The following is a 19,124-nucleotide window of genomic DNA, read 5'->3' as shown; positions in this document are numbered from 1 at the left end:
CTCTCCAACGGTATTCTTATTTCAGTTCTTGGCAATTTTAGTAATATATGCAGATCATCTGTGCCTCACTTCCTTGTTCTCTTCTCTAATTTGTCCTCCACTCTGATTTAGCTACTTGCCTCCATGGTCATAGCTTTAGACCTTGAAATTAACAGTAACTGCAACCCATATTACCCTCTCTGAACACCATCTGTCTTTCAATCTAACTCACTCTTTCTAGGATCCAGACACCAACAATTTGCCACTTCCAGTCCTTTCATTTGCTTCACATTTACACCTCCCTCTCTAGCACTCCTTACTCACCATCTGAGTTTGCTTTTTCTATACAGAAGGTGCCAGATACACAGCACCTTCTAGCTTGCCATACATTCTATTTATTTTGTCTATGGTCTGCCTTCTCCCATTAGAATATAAACTCCATGAGGATAGATATATCTGTTTGTTTTGTCCACTGCCCTAACCCTAGGGCTTAACAGCAATATTTACTAGCACATTGTAGAGACTCAGCACTTATTTGTTGAATGAGAGAATGAATGCATGTCTCCTCTGCGTTGATCAAATTTGTCCTGTGTTCTCTTGTTCTCTCTTCTCTTTCTATCTGTCTCTGTCTCTTTATTTCTATGTCAGTCTTGGGAAGCTTCTGTTACTCACTCTGGCCATTCTGTACTACTCCCCAATACTCACATATAACATAACTTTTTTCAAAGTTGCAAAGTGAATTTTGCCACTTTGATATCCCTACTTTACTTATGTGAGAAATCAATATGTATACTTCTGCTCTTCCTATCTTTACACATTCATTTAATACTTCGTACTAATAGGTAAAAACAGGGCAAGTAATCATGTGTATCATTAGGATACAGGATACAGTCTGAATTTTGCTTTACGTTGATGCATTGTATGACAGTCTTTAGGAATATACTGTGCCTGAAAAGGTGAACCACATGTGTAGTAAAATCTAAGTAGTTGGAACCTTCAGTTACTCAAGCCCTACACTTTAATTCTCTGCTAAAGCATAGGAAAAAAAATTAAAACTAAGTATTAATAAAGAGACTCAAGGTTCTGTCTTGGTGTCAGGGCACATCTAACCTGTCTGATTCCGAAGTCTAAAGCCCTGCAGCACTAATGACCTAGACCACTCACCTCAGCCTCACCTCACTCCCTTGTGTCCTGTACTCACAGTTCTACAGCTCAGCTGTCCCATTTGCATGGTATCTTATTTCTCCTCTGTTCCCATGGCAATAGGCAAAATGTACTGAGTAGGTGCTCAAGCATTACCTTTTGATTTATTGATATATATCAATACCTATTCATAACTATGAGGCTTTCCTCAAATCTCAGAGTCTGAATGCTGTACTTACTGAGATAGGAAATTTTACAACTACATCTTTAAAAGATTTTCAAAGAAAGAGTTAAAATATGAGTGACCATGGATTTAATTAATGACAATACCACCTTTCACATGCACTCTAGGTAACCTGGGTTTTACTATAACCGTTTTTCACATGCTTATGGGCAGCTCTGTTACTATTATTAAAAGATTTCTTGATTAAGAGGAAGAAAATGAGCAATAATTTGGTCAGAAGAGGAAAAGACATTATCATCTGGGAATTATGTAATACTTGCTATGACCATGGCATTATGCAGGGTCTCAAAAATAGGATATCTATCTTGTGAAGCTTATAGAGTAACAGCAAAAACTGACATATGACAGAATCTTAACCAATGTGCTATGAAAAGGAACCAACAGAGTGCTATGGCAGCAGATGACTAGAATAAATCTCCTCAAGGGGAGACAGGGAAGGTCAGTGAAAACTTCCTTGAGGAATTCACCAGGTTCTTTTATTATATCATTGCCTCTCTCTTCTGTCTGGCTCCAAATATATACTGCCTGTTGGAAGTCACACAGTATTGTTAGGTTGCTATTGAGAGTCAGCTCATTCAGATGGATTGGTAAAAGCTGGCCAAACAGCAGCAACCCATTCATAGAAATTAAATCATCCCCAGAATCCAACACCCCAGGTCTAATTTTTGATACTCGAATCACTCTGTTTTCTACTCAGCTTCCCCTTGTACCTCAGATCTCTTTTCTCTTCCAACACTCAGTTATCCTTTTCAGGTGCAACCTCTATACTTCTGCTAGACTCCCAAGGCTGCCTTTTAAAATATACCATTAAGTATGATGATATTTGAATAAGAGCCATTCCCTCCCCATGACTGAGACTATAGGGCACCTCTCTACCCTGTCAGACCCATGTTACACATCCATTGAGTATGCAAGATAGGGCAGTTTATCTACCCCTTCTGGCCTGGATGGCTCTGCTCTATTCCCAAACAAATGACAGCCAGACTCCAACGTCTGTTCCTAGGTTTTTGTTCTCACATGAGCATGAGTACCTTTGGCCATTGATTCCTTACCTCCTGGACAACCCCAAGACACCCAGATTTCCACCACACTTCACTTTTGCATACCAACAAGTTAGAAAGAAGATGAAAGAAAGGACTCTTTCCAAATATGCCATGGGTATATAAGTTATGGATAGTGTCTTCTAAGATTCTGCAATTCCCTGTCTCCCATTGCTCATGTGATACCTCCTATGATCTTTAAGATGGGGAGAGGGGTCACTATATCTGGGCACCATCCAACAGCCTGCCTCGTATAACCAACTCATTTGGACCATCCTGAGCCACTTATTGTACAGCATCATGAAAACCCTAGAAAAGTGAGTTCGTGCTCTTAAGGGTAAAGTTATTTGAGTGCCACTATACCAGCGAGGTGGGCTTCCAAAGTTTAGGTAATTCCATATTTCTTGGGATTTTGTGGGTGTTTAGTTCCCTGTTTATCAATAAAGACCCCTAACAATACCCTAAACTAGACTGACCAATTAGTAGGTCTTCTGCCAATATGGCAGCTCTACAGAACTAGAAGTCCCAATTTCAGTCGAGTACTCTGGACCGTGAATTCTTTAACATAGAGCTAAAGCACCTAATTTATCAAAGGGTCAAGAAAAGCCTGGTTACATGTGTGGGATTTTTTTTTTTTTAAATAAGCCCAAAGAAATTGGTAAGTACTCAATGTAGGAGCAAAAAAGCCACACCATTTGGGCAAGATTATAGAAGTCTGTCTTGTAGGAAAGAGGCATGTAACATCCAGTGATAGTTCTAACTGATCAAACATTTCTGCACTGCCAGGTAATTCAGTCAGAAGTAGCACTAGTCTTTTTCAGCTTCAAACTCAAGCATATCTCTGGGAGGCATAATTTGTCCAGAAGGCCCTGATATCCGAATTTTCATAATGTCCATAAATCAACTTCTACCCCAACAAGTCTATCACCAGGTAATCTAGTCTGCAGCCGTGTTCTCAGAGAACAGTAACCTCTGACTTCAATGCTCTGCTGACCTCTGAGTAGCCAAGGGTCAGCCCTGGACATGCATATCAGCACCATGTGCACCTAACAGGGAGCACAGGACTTTATTCTCCAGCTCTTCTAGAGTTGCCTGTAGCAGGGTAGTTACATGCTCAGGAACTCCCTCCCCTTCTCCTGCTGCATCTTAGTCCCATCAGGTGCTACTAAGGAGCAGTGTGTGGCCTGGATTCTTTAAGTGGCACCAAATAGGCTACACACACTGAATTAAGGACTGATGCTAATTTCATCCTTATATTTTCATCATCAATCTCAGAGGTCAGGCACTGTGATCGTATACATTGGTCCTCACTTTAGTGTGTGCACTGCCTCTGTGTGGTTGTGGTTGAAACACTCACCCAAAGGGACCTTTTAATCAAAATTCAGGATGCCTGAAACTGACTCCTTTCTTGAATAACTTTTTCAGTGTTACTATCTTTCAGATAAATTCTCTTGGAACTTGAGCCCCATGTATTAATTCTAGAGGGTTTTCTTTTTCAAATTACCATCCACTTGTCCTCAATTCACCGTAAAAATCCAAACCAAATGCACAAAAAGACAACAGAGCAATACCTTGGGAGGTATGCGTTATACTAAGAAAGAAACAGGCTAGGTCACTTTTCTGCCAATACAGTTCTGCTACAATGAGTTCTTTGTTTCCAACTAGAACAGCCAGTTCTACAGCAATTCCTGTACACCCCAAAACTTTACTGCATTCTTTGTTCTACTGCAGTTAATGAATACCTTTACAACACTAGGCGTAGGCAGCCCTGCTTTCTAGCCCCACTCAAGCAGGCAATTAGGAGATATTCTCCAGTTTAGCACTCCTTTAGTACTTCCTGTCAACCTAATCTTGTAGAAATTTGAATTTTTTAAAAACTTATTTTCTTTGTTCGACTTCATAATATTCTAAAGCTCCTTTGAGGCATAGTGGTAATACCTCTTCCATGAGGATAAAGCTTTCTACCCAGTTCCTTCCCCTACCCAGTATCTGTAACACGTTACTAGGGAATTACAGTAAATATGTGGCCCTTATTGAAGTCAGAAAAAATTCTCGTACCTTGGGAAATGTGGTTCAGTTCCAAGGACAGGACCTTAGTATCTCATGTACATGTGGAACAACAGGACCTCAACTGTGGCTGCTTTTTACCTTCAGCATATCTTGGGCCCGAAACCATGCAAAAACATCAAAACATCCCTGGCCAAAAGCTATTGCACACCCCACATATTTGATAAGACATACTTGGCACATTTCTTCAGGGCTGACATCTTTCTAATTTTTATCCTTCTGTCTTCATTACTAGCCTTTCACTCCACTTCCAAACTTGGTCTCTTCCATGGACTTTGGCTTGAACTAGTTGATAGCTACTCTGGTTCCTTACTCTGTGCTACCTTGGGAACTGTGATTTGGTGTGAGGTGGGGGACAGTTCTCTAGAATAATCAAACTGATTTAGAGTGGCCACAGACTTTGTCTTTGGCAAATGTAACAGTATTTGTTGATCAAAACAAACAAAACAACAAAAATACCTGAGAGAGATAACATATCTCAAAAACCACTAGGTTGGCTCATTGATAAGGTCAGCATGAAAGGTCCCTCTTTGAGACGTTATATGCTATCTTAAAATATGAACTTTTAGTACTTTGAATAATAGCATTAAAAATAAAAGCATCTTTTAAAAACATCTTAAGAATGTATATCTGGTTGGCTCATTGATAAGGTCAGCATGAAAGGTCCCTCTTTGAGACGTTATATGCTATCTTAAAATATGAACTTTTAGTACTTTGAATAATAGCATTAAAAATAAAAGCATCTTTTAAAAACATCTTAAGAATGTATATCTAATAAGACTACCATAATTTAACATTGCAATTTTAATTTAATGGCCTTATTCTTATTTCCTAAACTAATTTTAGTTGAAAATGTTTTTTAATAACTTAGGAAAGATAATTTTAATATGTTTAATATTAGTAGTTTCCTAGCAGAAATGATCCAAGTAGTTTTGTTGTTAGTTAAGGTTATTTTAGTTAAGTTATGAAATCCCAGCGGAAATGATTTTGACTTTCATTACATTTTTCTTTGATATGTAAATTATACTAATTTACTTTGAAAACAGAAAGGTGGTCATATTGTTTGGTTTTTAAATTGAAAAATATTCCTTTTAGTTCATAAAGTATAGCAGTGTTTTTTCTACATATTCATTTACTTATAGGTATTAAATATTTGCCAGCTGAATAATATGCCTATATTAGACTCTCACTGTAACACTATTTGCAAGAAAACAGAATTCAGTGTAATCTGTACACGTCAGAGTTTACCGAAGGGCATTTCCTTACTAACATATAAAAGCAGCTTGTCATGAGATAGTTCTCCTTACACAATGGTCTCTGGTGCTTGCATTGTGTGTCACCCCCTTCCATTAATATTTAAATGAATATGCAAGTCTACCACTAACTTTTTCAGGGCCGAAAAAGCAAGAGTACAAATGGCAGTGGGCATAACAAGATTAATATTTAAGTTACAACCCAGACTAAGAAACCAGTTCTATTTTCCTAACTTGACAAATATACATTTATAATGCCCTAGAAGGCTAGGTCCAAATTTAGAATTTCATACTCTTTGGATTTCTGGTTGGGAACTTGGCAGTGTATAAAGGGTTGCCCCTCCAGCCCTTGATCGGCCTCTCTTCTCTCTCACTTTTTGCTTTATTCTGCATTGCAAGTAGCCTATCACTTACCTGCATGGACATGCCAGCCTGCATATCCAACCTCTGTTTACTTCCTCTCTCCTAGGGTTTGGCATATGGGTAGCCTGGTAATACCGCAGGGTGGTCCTAAAATTTGTTTGGGGCTGTTTGGGCAGAGAATTCTGGAGATGATCTAGAAGAGGACTGAAGACCCTGGATAGGCATGCCCCATGGATTCCTTGCCTGTGAGGAGGGCCAGAGCAGGGTTGGGACTCCTCTACCCACGCCAAAGATAGTCTTTAATAGTGATCGAGAGTGCAGAGTCAAACCCATGCAAGTCTGAATTCTGGTTCCATTACTTATTAGGTAAGAGATCTTGAAGAAGTTATTTAACGTCTTTTAAGCTTATTTACCTATAAAATGGGAATAATTAGAGTATATACTTCAGAGGGTTTTGAGTATTACAAGAATTATTTTCATTCCATATGTGCAGGAGGATGTCTGGCATATAACATACTTTACAAATATTAACTGTCATTATTCTTTTAACTCTAAAACCCAGAACAGTGCCTGATACAAGGATGTAGATGCTTTAAGGAAATCTGAATGAATAGTTAAATAGATTAGAATAGTTTGGCTTTTTATTACCTTCCTTAGAGTTTGGTTAAAAATAACTACAAATTTCAGTTTTTATAGCCTAAATAGAATTCAGTTTTAAAATGTATATTTAGGTAAAGAATCAGGATTAATTTTCATACCTAATTATCAATAATAAAAATAATTATCACAAATTTTGAAAACAAAAGAAATTTGTAAAAAGTAGATTAAAAATAAGCAAATCTCTATTTTGATTTTTACTAAAGATTTACCTATAAGGTCAGTGGACTAAGAAGGCAGAAATAAGTGTCTTCTGGTGTTAAACCTTTTATAATGGAACCTGCTTTTAAAGAAATCTATATTTCTTAAAGTTCAAATTCTAGAGAGGATCAGAGAAACAGCGATTAAGGATACCGCCAAAGTGTTACCCTGAGTTACCGGAGACTGACTGACCACTTACTCAGATGAGGAAGCATATGAAAGAGGCAAGCTTGAGGGAGAAAATTGGAAGTTTGTTTCTAAATTTGTTAGGGTTAATTTTGCCTTTAGACATAGGCAGTTTGTTATACCCTATTGAAATTGGATAAGAGGTCAGGGCTGGAGTTGTCGGCATAGAAATAGTACTTAAGACCCAAGACTGGATCAGTCCACCTGAGGACTTAGTATATGATATATACAGAAGAGAAAGTCCAAGGACTGAGTCCTGAGCAACTTTTACACTTGGAGGTTAGAACATGCGGAAGAACTGACATCCAAGATGGAGAAAGAGCTTAAACCAAGAAAATGTGGGTCCAGGAGCCAAGGAAAGAAGTGTTTTGAAGGAGAAAGTGGTCAACAGTGTTAACTTGTTGACAGGTAATAGGTAAAGCAGAATGAAGATTATGAATTGCCCATCAGATTTGGCAATAGGGAGGTCACGGCGATCTTAACAGAGTTATATAATTGCAGAGGTGATAAAGAATTGCCTGGATTCAAAGAGCAGGTGAGGAGAATTATCAAGACAGTAAGTGTGGGCAACTCGCTCAAGGATTGTGGCTATAAAGGAGAGTGAGAAATAGAAGAGATATTACAGTATGTGTGGATATTCATATTCTATAAGTGATCCAGTAGAGAGGAGAAAAACTGATAATTCGAGAGACAAGGGTAACAATCCTTCCAACAAACTCAAACAAGGTATACCTGGTGTGATTCCATTGGGACAAAGTAAGTAACATTTGTCTGGGAAAGTAGATCTATGTTTTTTTCTTCGTTTACATGCACACTAAAAAGCTGTTACATATGCGTATTTTTAGAAAAAATATTTTTAATGGAACCTTAGTAGAACCAATGAAAAGGAAATGGCTAAAACTGTCTCTGCGTTTCTCCCTTGCTTCCCTATTCTTTCCAACAAAGATAGTGAACATTCTTGTGGCCCTAAATTTTAGCTAAAAAAAAAATTAATGATATGGGATTAGTGACTGTGTTCCTCTTCCAATAGTATTTCGATTTACTGAAATATTTAGGGTAAATGATATGAGAGATCTGCTTCAAAATAATCTAGTTGCAGGAAAGAGATGAACTAGGTGGGAAGCGAGATGAAAGAAGTTGGCCCTCAGTTGATAGCTGGTGAAGCTGGGCGATTCTTTTACCATTCTCTCTTCTTCCGTATGTGTAGGAAAATTTCCGTAATACAGAGTTAAAAATGGAAAGAAACATAGAGTAAATACCATGCTTATTCCAAAGAAATCCATTAAATGGGAAATTTCAGATAATTTGGTATGAAGTGAATATTTGGGATGACAGAAATTTTTCTGCCATGTTTCAAATCTTATCAGTTACTTTGCTTTCGTATAGAGCACAAACTTTTTTTTTTTTTTTATCAGAAAGTGTCTCAGTTGCTTTAGGATAGAATTAATTTGGGTGCTTATTGTGTAAATAATTTGGAAGACCGGATTTTTAAAATAAAGGTTTGGTTCTCTTAAATATCCTCTTGCTTTAAATAAGCATTAAGAAATCTGAGAACAGTTATGTTATGAAACAGTTATGGTGCACATGTTCTGATGTAAATGCTAATCCAGTTGCTTGTTATTAAAAGAATAAAGAGTTGATTGTGCACAAAAAGTGAAATTTCATTGCATGATGGTTACTTTTTAAAAAGAAATGGTAATTTTTGAAATTTGTCACTTGTATTGCTATATAAAAATTTAGTTAAAAAGATTTTTAACCTTTCAAAACTAGCAAATGTAGAAACAACAGTGTTGCTACATTAACTCTTCAGATATTAACTACTAGGTATTGTTTAGTGTTTTCCAGTTACTCATTAACCATTTTTTTTTTTAGTGTTATTGCTCTAATTGTTGGTAATTTCCACCAGGGAAAGTCAAAAACAAACTCCAATAATTTTCTTCTAGTTCAGAAAAATGTTCAGATTTTATTAACATTCTTCTTGCTCACTAAATATTATTAAAAGTCACTACGTATTTGGGCTCCCATAAATTCTACTTTAAAAATTAAGCCCAACGTTGTGTTGTTGCGCAGTTTATGATTTCTTTTGTATGGCTTTATTGCTCTCAGCATTTCCTTGGTGTAAACTACTGAGCAAGGGAACAAGATTTCCTTTGTAACTGATACCTAAATTTCTATTCTGCTTTAAGCATCTAATTTGCACTGGGAAGACATATAATTTGAGACTTGTAGCTATATCACAAAAGTACAACAGTTTATGCTGATCTCTAATTTTCTGAGTTGTGCTGGCTATAATTTAAATTTTTTGCATGTTTTTAACTGCAGTGCAAACCAGTATACATCAGAAACCTTTGTATATTGACAGAGACTGGGAAAAGGATGCCTTGTTCTGATTTCAGATAAGCATTCTCTTTTCACAACTGCAGGTGCAAAGGAGCCCGTTCATAATGTTCACTTCAAATGAGTACATGAGAACTTGACTAACCTTTACAAGCACAACAAATATTTTTAAATTATTACTATTATTATCATATTATAGAGGCAAGTAGGACTTTTTTTCTTCGCCTATATATTGGGAACAAAATATACTCTGTTGACAGTTTTGGTTATTTTACTATTGTGTGCGTGCGTGTGTGCATGTGTTTACTAAATCTAGAAAAATACTTTGTCACTTATTAACAAAGGATGGAATTATGCTCAATGGAAAAATCTGCAACAAATGCATGTTCCACTTAAGAGATAATTGGTAATGAATGTTACTTTTTCCTTTGCCTTAAGTTTCACTTATTTTGAAATCAACACATAAGCCAAAATAACCACAAAATAAAAATTTACTCTAATTGCTCTCATTTCACACAACTGGGTAGATCTCCTTTTGAAACAAATGTTAAACAACTATAACAAGTAAATGAAGCTAGCTGATGTTTCTATTATAAACCCTTATTTATAAGGTTATGACTCGCCATTTTAATTAGCTTCAGGCAAAAACTTGGCATATCAGTACAAAGCATTAGAGAAAATTTTAGTCTATAAACCAATTACAACTCTCCTTCAACAGGAGAGGTCAGTGAAAGTCTCTAATAGAATTTAAGGGCTGGGTGACCAAACACATAACGTAATTTTATAAAAAGACTATGTTAATAATCATTGCATTGGCAAAAATAAATATATAAAACCTATAAGAGCTCATCCTAAATTGATGGTTATTATTATTATTACTGTTATGTTTTACTGTTTGCTCACAAGCTAGTAGTGCCACCTTACATTTACATATAATTCAAAAGTGCCAAAACACTTTTACACCTTTCACTTCATTTAGGCTGAGCACCAATAGAAGAAACTCATATGCTGCCATTCTTTTCTCTCATGAACTCAAAAACAGAAGACTCTCTCGTATTATACCAGTTTATCCTCAGCCCTGAATCAAATGCAAGCTAGTAGTTAGACCCACATGCTAGAAAGATGAGGAGTATCTATCTTTAAGGATACCTTTAAGGAAGGAGCAGAACCCCTAAACCGGCTTCTGTAATTAGGACCGCCCACCCTTTCGAACTTCCATTCTATTACTGCTTCCCCAGCATCCAGGAGCAACACACAGCTATGCCCTCCTATAATTAGTTATTGCTGTCACTCTGGGGCGGAAATGCTTGACACCTGGCCTCCCACAGGCCACATGCGATGGAGGACGCTGCTACACACCGCTCTCTGAAGTCCTCAGGGGAGATGGAAGGAGGCTGATATCGGGTCCCCTTACCTGGCCAAGATGCTCTTCTTAACCTTCTTAACAGCCTAAAGCCTTTGGGGGAAGAGAAAACAAAAGAAAACAAACAAAAAAAACTTACCACTTTGGCCCAGTCCAAAAACAACTGAAAATACCCAGGCTGCCCGGAGGAATGGGGCAGGACCAGGCCGGCAGTTTTGCAGACAGACAAATACGGCAGTAAAAAATGCCAGGGCTGAGCGGCACATAATGCAAAGCAGCCCGTACCGTGCCCGCCGCCTGGCTGCTATTCGGATGCGCGCTCGCTCCTCCTGGGCGCACCTCGGGGCCCGCGGACCAAGTGTCGCTAGGACGTTTCCAGCAGGCCGGGCAGGCGGACCCTGCCGCTCGGAGCAACCGGTGCAGGTATGCTGGCCTGAACACCGCTCGGCATCTCAGGGCCCCCGTGGCCCTCCCAGTTCGGCACGGCGGGTCCCGAAATCTCCGCGAGAAGCACCTTCTCCGACGGCCAATGGCCTGGGGCGACGACGCGAGCGATGCCTCCGCAGCCCGCTCTGGGACAAAGAAAAGAGCTTTTGTTTCTCCCCAGCCGATGGGAATTCTGCTGCATAAATCAGCTTAGCGTAGAGCCAAACACAATCAAACCCAAACAAAGCCCGAAGCTAGGGGGAAAAACCAGCCTAATGTACATTCACTGGGTGATGCTTCATCTGTGGGAGGGGACGCCGGCGAGGCCGAGGGGGAAAAAGTCGATGGTGCATCAATCAGCGCGAGCTTCTTCCACAGGTGGGCAGGAAGGCCAACTCCACTTAGTTGCAGCTTTGCAGCCTGATTAGCTGAACAGCGGGCAGAGTCAAAGCGGCAGCGTCCTAGCTGGCGAGGAAGAAAGCTCGGAGTGCCAGCAGCCGGGGGAGGGGGCTCCAGGAGTGCCCTAGAAGCCCCCGCCGGCTCCGGCGGACACAGAACTAGGCATCGCAGCTCCCTGCTCGGCCAGGAGTGGAGCGCACCGCCGCGAGCACAGGAGGGGAGGTTCCGTGGGGGAGCAGGAGCCCGGCCTCGTGGGGCGGGAGCTTCGTGCCCTCGTTCTTTTGGCCCCAGTGTGCGGCTCAGGCGTCCGGCTGTCCAGAGCCCGGACTGCTGGCGCGCTCTGGAGTGCACTCCGCGAGGATGCAAGGGAGGCGAGGCTGGTGGGAGACGGGGAGGAGTGGTCCTGCCCCGGCCCTGGGTGTGTGGGGGGGCTCGCGATGTGCTGATAGCTGGGTGCGCTGGGGGCTGCAGTTGCTAGGAAACCGCCCCACGCCGAGCGCCTTGCCCCGGCCGCCCGCCCGCAGGCGAGGGGGTGGTTCGCAGCAGCAGCGTGGGCGGGACATTGGTAAGGCATGAAGTCACACCAGGGCCCACACTCGCTCTTTGTTTTGCTCACTCCAGCTCTTTCTCTCCCCCTTGGCTCTGATAGTTACCATTCCCGTCGTTCACAAGAACTCCTTATGCGTAGCCCCACAACAGGAATTGCACGCCCTGTTCCCTTTTCCTTTCTTTCCGCCCCTAATTCCTGCACCCCAACGCTCGCGTAGCGGGCGTAGAGACTCTCTCAGCACGAGTGGCAGCTGCGCGCAGCCCCAGCTTCTCGCTGCGGCGCTGCGCGCTCCTTTGTTCGGAGATACTGCTCGGCAGCTGAAAAGTGGAGTCCACGGGCCTCTCCCCGCCCCCAACACCCTCTGTTCCGCTGGTGCGCACTGCCCACTTTGTTTGCAGAGTTAGGAGCTCACCCTTCGCCCCACCCCAAGACTGTCTGGCGTCTCCCCAACCCCTAGAAATGTGGGTCAGTCTGCAGAGGTTGTATTCGGAGCTACGGGCCACGGGCTGAAGTTTCTCGTAGCCGCCTTCTCCACTCCGAGCTTCAGTCTGGAGCTGGACAGCCCTGCTCTTTCCGGCGTCTGGTGGTGGCTTTGGGATTTTGCTAGTTATAATGAGTCTTTTGACTTTAAGCGTCACCTTTCCAATAAACGGAACAAAGAAGTTTCGAAGGGCGGCGAAGCAGGAGAGAGAAACTAGGAAAGGAGGTGGGAGGGTATTTCTACCTGCTCGTAGATCAGAAATTTAGGTGCCGGCGGGGAGCGGGTGTTTTGCTGTCAGGGAAGCTGTGCGCCCCCTTGGGTCCCGTCACTACCACGCTAGTCCCTGGGATGGAAAGCGAGGCGGTTTCCAATCTGAGACAGGGCAATGCTTCTCTCTTTCCTCGAGGAGCAGGAGTGGTTCTCCCTGGTAAAAATCTGACCTCTCGTTTTCCCACTAGTCCCCTGCTCGACCTCTTTCATGAAGCAGCCTCCTTTTACAGGCATTAGACCAGTCCAGCCAGGTCAAGGTGAAATATGCTGGAGTTTCCCTCCTTCTTACGTGTTTAATAGTTTCCATCTCCATATTTGGAATAAAAAAACAAGTAGGAGGCTTTCTCTCTCTTTTTTCTTTCTGTTTTCTAATTGTTAACTGAGTGAATGGAAAGTACCTGATTAATTAACCACAACCTTGAAAAACTCCCCCTTTTCAGGTGTGGACTGCACTATGAAGCCCACAGAATTAGCTAAGCAAACCAGGAACCCAGTTGGAAAATTACAAGTGCCCTGGATCTGCAAAACAGGTTTTGTTTTTGTTTTTGTTTTTGAGAGACAAAATGAATGATCAAAACCTGAAAAACTGGTACTTATAAACACAATTCCACTATGGGCAATGCACTCTAAATAGGTGGAATGAAATCCAGCTCAGTTTCATTATTTTCTTTCCTAGTTCCAAGTTTGAACAACTACAGTTTTACTTTCTGTGCTCTTAAGAACACAGAAGGGCCTGAAAGGTGGCTGGATGGGGATAAGGATTTGAAATTTGAACACAAAATGAACATATTTAGGCTTAGATTACCGACTTGTAGTGGGCAACGTATTTTCCAAAGATTTCACAGTGCAATGGAATGCAGCCACCCTTGTGACAGCGCAGTGATAAAGGGAAAAAGTCAATTCCTAGTACTACAAAGATGTGCATGTAAGTGCATTCTATATTACAAAGAAAGACTTCCATAGTTTGTTTAATGAAGCCCAGGCAAATATATTTCAGGAAGCCAGTTTTATGGAGTTGTTAAGGAATAAACACAGCACCATTTATCACTGTTTCCCAGTTGCAAAGAGGTTATAATTCTGGTTCTCAAAATAAAATAAAATAGACTATCCCAGCTGTGAGACTGTGATCCTTGCAAGTTATTTACAAACAAGTTATCTGTACATTTTGAACTATAAAGATAAAAGTGAATTCTCTTGAACTCTACAAATCATTTGTAGGGTTTTCTTATAGTAAATATAATGAGTGGCCTAGGAACAAAAAGTTTCTAATAAATGAGTTGGTCACCATAACTCATTCTTTTTCTTGTAAGAAAATGTACAGCATATTACCTGAAAAATTCTAACAGAAAAATTGTTTCAGAAGATGTTGACTTGATTAAAAATTCCTGTTTTTATCATGTTCTGCTCTCTTGCTTTGAAATTTCTGAAAGCTAGTTTTTCATCATTTATAGTAATGAGAACAAATGAAATTCACAGATAGTCTAAAAATAACATTTTAGCAATTCATGCCAGCCTTCCTATCAACAGATTCTTTTAGTTGCTGATGTCATAAAATTAGATGAATTAAGTTTCTTTCCTACTCCTTTATTATTGATTTCTCACCAACTCAGTTTATGGCGAGAAATAAATAAGCTATATAGGTAAATAACAGAAATGAGAGAGACTTCTGAGAGAGTGCCCCTTTTAGTGTGTATTCGGCCTTGTAACTAGATTTTGTACAAATTATTGACCTCATAGTTACAGCTAAAAGCATATTCCCCTTTTCATATTACAGATGATGAGGTTATGTCCCGATAAAATCATCATGAGTTGAAAATACCATAAGATGAAAATGCATTTCACACACGTAACCTACTGAACATCATAACTTAGCCTATTTTAAAAGTGCTCAGAATATTTATATTAACCTGCAGTTAAGCAAAATCATCTAATGCAATGAATATACTGTAGTGTATCAGTTGTTTACCCTTGCGATCAGGTCATTGATTCATCAAGAGCTGTCACTAGCTACAGCTGCCTAGCATCATGAGAGAGTATCATATTGCATATCACTCGCCAAGGAAAAGATCAAAATTCAAAATTTGAAGTACATTTTCTACTGAGCTCATATTCATTTATAACATCATAAAGTAAAAAAAAAAATTGTAAGTCATATCATTGTAACTTGGGACTGTCTGTATATCTTTCTGAAGTCAGTATTAGAGATATTCAATAGGTAGATATTTTCCAGTTGTATATAAGCTCGCTTCATCTGTAGCTTTTAACAGATGATGAATGGCCTAGATAATTATTGTGACTATGACTTCTAGCTTCTTCTGATAATAAAAAACATAAGCCACTGGAAGTTACTTTCGCTGAAATATTACATAAGATAGGGTTCCTTATACCGTGGACAGAAGACTGCCTCCAACAGAATCACCTATAAAGTGATTCCTTAGCTTTATTCCAGGAGATTCTGAATTCGTAGATCTCGTGCGGTGCCCAGAGATATACTTTATTATAGGTTTCTCAAATGGATCTTTATACAATGAGGATTAAGAACCCTACCATAATGGATTAATACAGAGATTCCGCAAAGGCCTCTTGTATACTGATTGACAAACTCCATATCAATTGCAAAGTCAAAGAAAAATGAACTACTGGAGCCAGTGTCTCTTCCTGAGGTATTCTGTGGATGCTTAACTCTATAAAATGTTAATGTTTTCAGAGACAAGACTTTCATAATTAATCTCGGGAAACGCTAAATTAAAATTAAGTTAAATCCTTTACCGAAGGATTTTCCAGAAACAAATAGGCCGGCATGCAATTGGATTTTCCAAAGGAATAACCCTTTATTCAGGGAACATCTCACAGACTTAATTTTCTGTAAAGCACACCTCTGAACTAATCCTATTTTACATGTGGAAACTGAGAACCAGGTTAGTGAGACTAACGTCACTGTAGGAGAATTACTGAGCAGGCATGAATCAGAGCTCTGATCCCGCTCTGCCATCTCTTATCAGTGATGACTTTTGGTTTCAAATAACAGAGTTACAGACTGTGACTGCCTGACTGCCGTAAGTAAAAAAGGCAGTGATTGGAAGGAAATTGGGAGCTTACAGAATCAGCAGGAGGCTGAGAGCCCAGGGTTGAATAGGCCAGAAACCATGGGAGGCAGAAGCAGAAGCAGTAAGTGGCCAGCAAATGAGAATGTGTTCTAATCATGCCTTCATCTTTGGACCACTTGCCCAAGATTTGGAATCCTAGTTGGAAATGTCTAATTTTCACAACTTCAGTCACATGTCAGTCCCCTGGCCTTCTGGGGACAGAGGGAAGAAGGAGGAGCTCTTGCCTTTGGCTTTCTCAGTAGAAAATCTAATACCGTTTTCCCAAAAAGATGACTGAAAGTTGTCTTGGGTTGATTAAGGGAGCCCTGAAAAGTGGCAAATGCTTGTTACTCACATATCCTGACTTCCACTGGCTACTGCTTTTAATTACAGTTGGATTTCAGGTAATGCTGCAGCTTTAATTTAGCTACCTCGCCACCTATGCTTTGGGTTGCAGTATTAGTCATCTTCATGGGTACTTCCGAATGAAACATTTTATCCGCACATAGTTCCATTTCAGCTTTCTGTTACACTTCTATAGCATGTGGCAAACTAATGCTTCTTTAGCTATTAACTCACTATCAGAATGACTATAGAAATGTGGTGTTCGAATTAATTTCTTAGCATTATGAAATTTAGATGCTTTGTTGACTTTCCTGTGTCCCTCCATATGCACTGGTTCATTCCACAGAGCCAGAAGTGCTGCAGAGTGAACACTTTTCAACTAAGGACTGACCCAATGGGAAGTGAGGTATAAATACCCTAGCTTTCTTGCTCCTTGTATGGAATCACTTTGGGCCTTGTCTTCTACACCAGTGCTTCCCAAACTATTTTTGGATCAGTTTTTGTTTTTGTTTTTGTTTTTGTTTTTGTTTTTAGCCATCACAGATGGGTACTTAAAAAATGAAATGAGTTATAGATGTCATAGAAGTGTCAAATTGTTATAAAAGTTTCTAAATACTTTTGCTTTTTATACATTCTTTATCCTGAACCAGTCTCAAACAGTTCAGGGACCAGTATTGTCACACACCACGTTGAGCACTTTTGCCCCAGGTTCCCTGTAGGAGTAAGTGCAGTCGCCCACAGTGACAACTATATTCAAACATATCCTTCATTGGCTGCCTCTCTCCCTCCTTTCCCCACTGCTCCTGGTATCTTCTTGTCTCAGAGGGTCCTCTTCTGAAGGAATCTAAACTAAGTAATAAATGAGCCTGGAAACTATTCTCTGGTGCTCTCTATGTGTGAATTTGAATTTTATTCTTGTCTAAGTAGAAGGCATCCCACAGAATAAAAAGCACTAGGGCTTCGGAGTCTGAAAAAGCTAAGTTTGAATCTGCCGCTTAGTAACTATAGAATAATGGGCAAGTTATTTGACTACCCTGAGCCTCAGTTTGTTTATTTATACAATGACGAAATTAAAATAGCTACCAAAATTGAAAATTAAACTACAAAATACTGTTAAACTTTTATTAGAATGACCAAAATCCAAAATACTGACAATACCAAATGCTGGCGAGCATGTAGAACAACAGGAACCTTCATTCACTGATGGGGGAAATGCAAAATTATATAGCCTCTTTGGAAGAGTTGGATGGTGTCTTATAAAACTAAACACTCTTACCATCCAACCCAGCAGTTACTCTCCTGGTGTTTACCCAAAGGATTGGAAAACTTATACCCATACAAAAATGTACACATGGATTTTGTAGCAGCTTTATTCATAACTGTCGAAACTTGGAAGCACTAAAATGTCCTTACATAGGTGAATGATTAAATAAGCAGTGCATCCAGACAATGGAATATTATTCATAATGAGTTATCCATGAATTATCAAGCCATGAAAAGACATGGAGGAAACATAAATGCATATTGCTAAGGAAAAGAACCTAATGTAAAGAGGCCACATACTATATGATTCCAGTTATATGACATTCTAGAAAGGCAAAAATATGGAGACAATAAAAAGATGCTTGCCAGGGTAATGAGGGAGGGAAGGATAAATGAGTGGAGCACAGGGAATTTTTAGGGCAGTGAAACTACTCTATAATACTGCAATGGTGGATACATACCATTGTACATTTGTCAAAATCCATAGAATGCATAACACCAAGAGTGAACTCTACTGTAAACTATGGCCTTTGAGTTATAATGATGTGTCGGCACCGGTCCATCCATTGTTACAAGTTTACTGCTTATATGGGATGTTGACAGTGGGGGAGGCTACGTTGGGAGAGGGAGGAGTAGTGGGCATATTGGAACTCTCTGTACTTACCATTTAATTTTGCTGTAAACCTAAAACCACTCTGAAAAATAAAGTCTGTAACACACACACAAACACACACACACACACACACAAGTACCAAATAAGATATTGTGAGACTCAAAGGAGAGATCACAAATGAAACATTTTAGAATTCATCTTATATTATCCCAAAGATTTTTGCAATGGTAAGTTAGATTATTTTAATTTAATAATATAAACAACATTGAAAATACATTAGTACTTATATCGACTTGCATATTGTCATAAAAATAACTTCAAATGTATTCGATTTTACTGACTACATAACTTTCCTTTTCTGGTAACTATACAATTCTTTACCCACAGTAATAGATGTAGTGAGCATGTCTTTATATAGCAGCCTATAATCCTAGCATTCTTTATGACAGTCTAGTTTTATGTCTCCTTAATCATAATTGTCCCACAATTTTTTCAGCTTGAAGTCATCCTTGACATAAAAACTATATGAAAGCTTCATTTTTTTTTGTTTATGACAGGGACAGCATACATAATACTGCCTTTTATTTAAAATTTAACATGTTTAAACTTATATATAGTCAGGAAGGTAAATGAATATGTAGTAGGTTTTAAATATTATTGGTTTATTGCTCAGTGCTCTAAATGTATAGCAATGTTAGGTAAGGGTCCATGGCTGGTTCTCACAAATAAAGGTATTAGCAGACATTACAAAGGCAACATTTCACTGTTGACATAGTCGTCTGTGGAGCCACAGTGGTATGTGGATTGATTTGCACTTTATTACACATCTAAAGGCCTTTCTGAACTTCAGTAACTCAG

General features: G+C 39.6%; 1 protein-coding gene across 2 annotated transcripts in view; it reads right to left on the bottom strand.

Annotated features, from left to right (window-relative positions):
* ITGB8 (integrin subunit beta 8) overlaps positions 1–11,772 on the bottom strand; it is a 71,171-nt gene extending 59,399 nt beyond the window's left edge. Inside the window, exon 1 of one of the 2 annotated variants that reach the window (XM_016159566.2) lies at positions 10,973–11,772. In XM_016159566.2, coding sequence (XP_016015052.1) covers positions 10,973–11,099 — 127 coding nt within the window. In that variant the 5' untranslated portion in view covers positions 11,100–11,772. The remainder of the gene's footprint in view (positions 1–10,972) is intronic. The other variant, XM_016159569.2, reaches the window with a different exon arrangement.
* Positions 11,773–19,124: the final 7,352 nt, after the last annotated feature.

This window comes from Rousettus aegyptiacus, unplaced genomic scaffold (genome assembly GCF_014176215.1).
Source record: "Rousettus aegyptiacus isolate mRouAeg1 unplaced genomic scaffold, mRouAeg1.p scaffold_m13_p_13, whole genome shotgun sequence".
NCBI lineage: Eukaryota > Metazoa > Chordata > Mammalia > Chiroptera > Pteropodidae > Rousettus > Rousettus aegyptiacus.
This window is presented reverse-complemented; position numbering and strand designations above follow the sequence as displayed.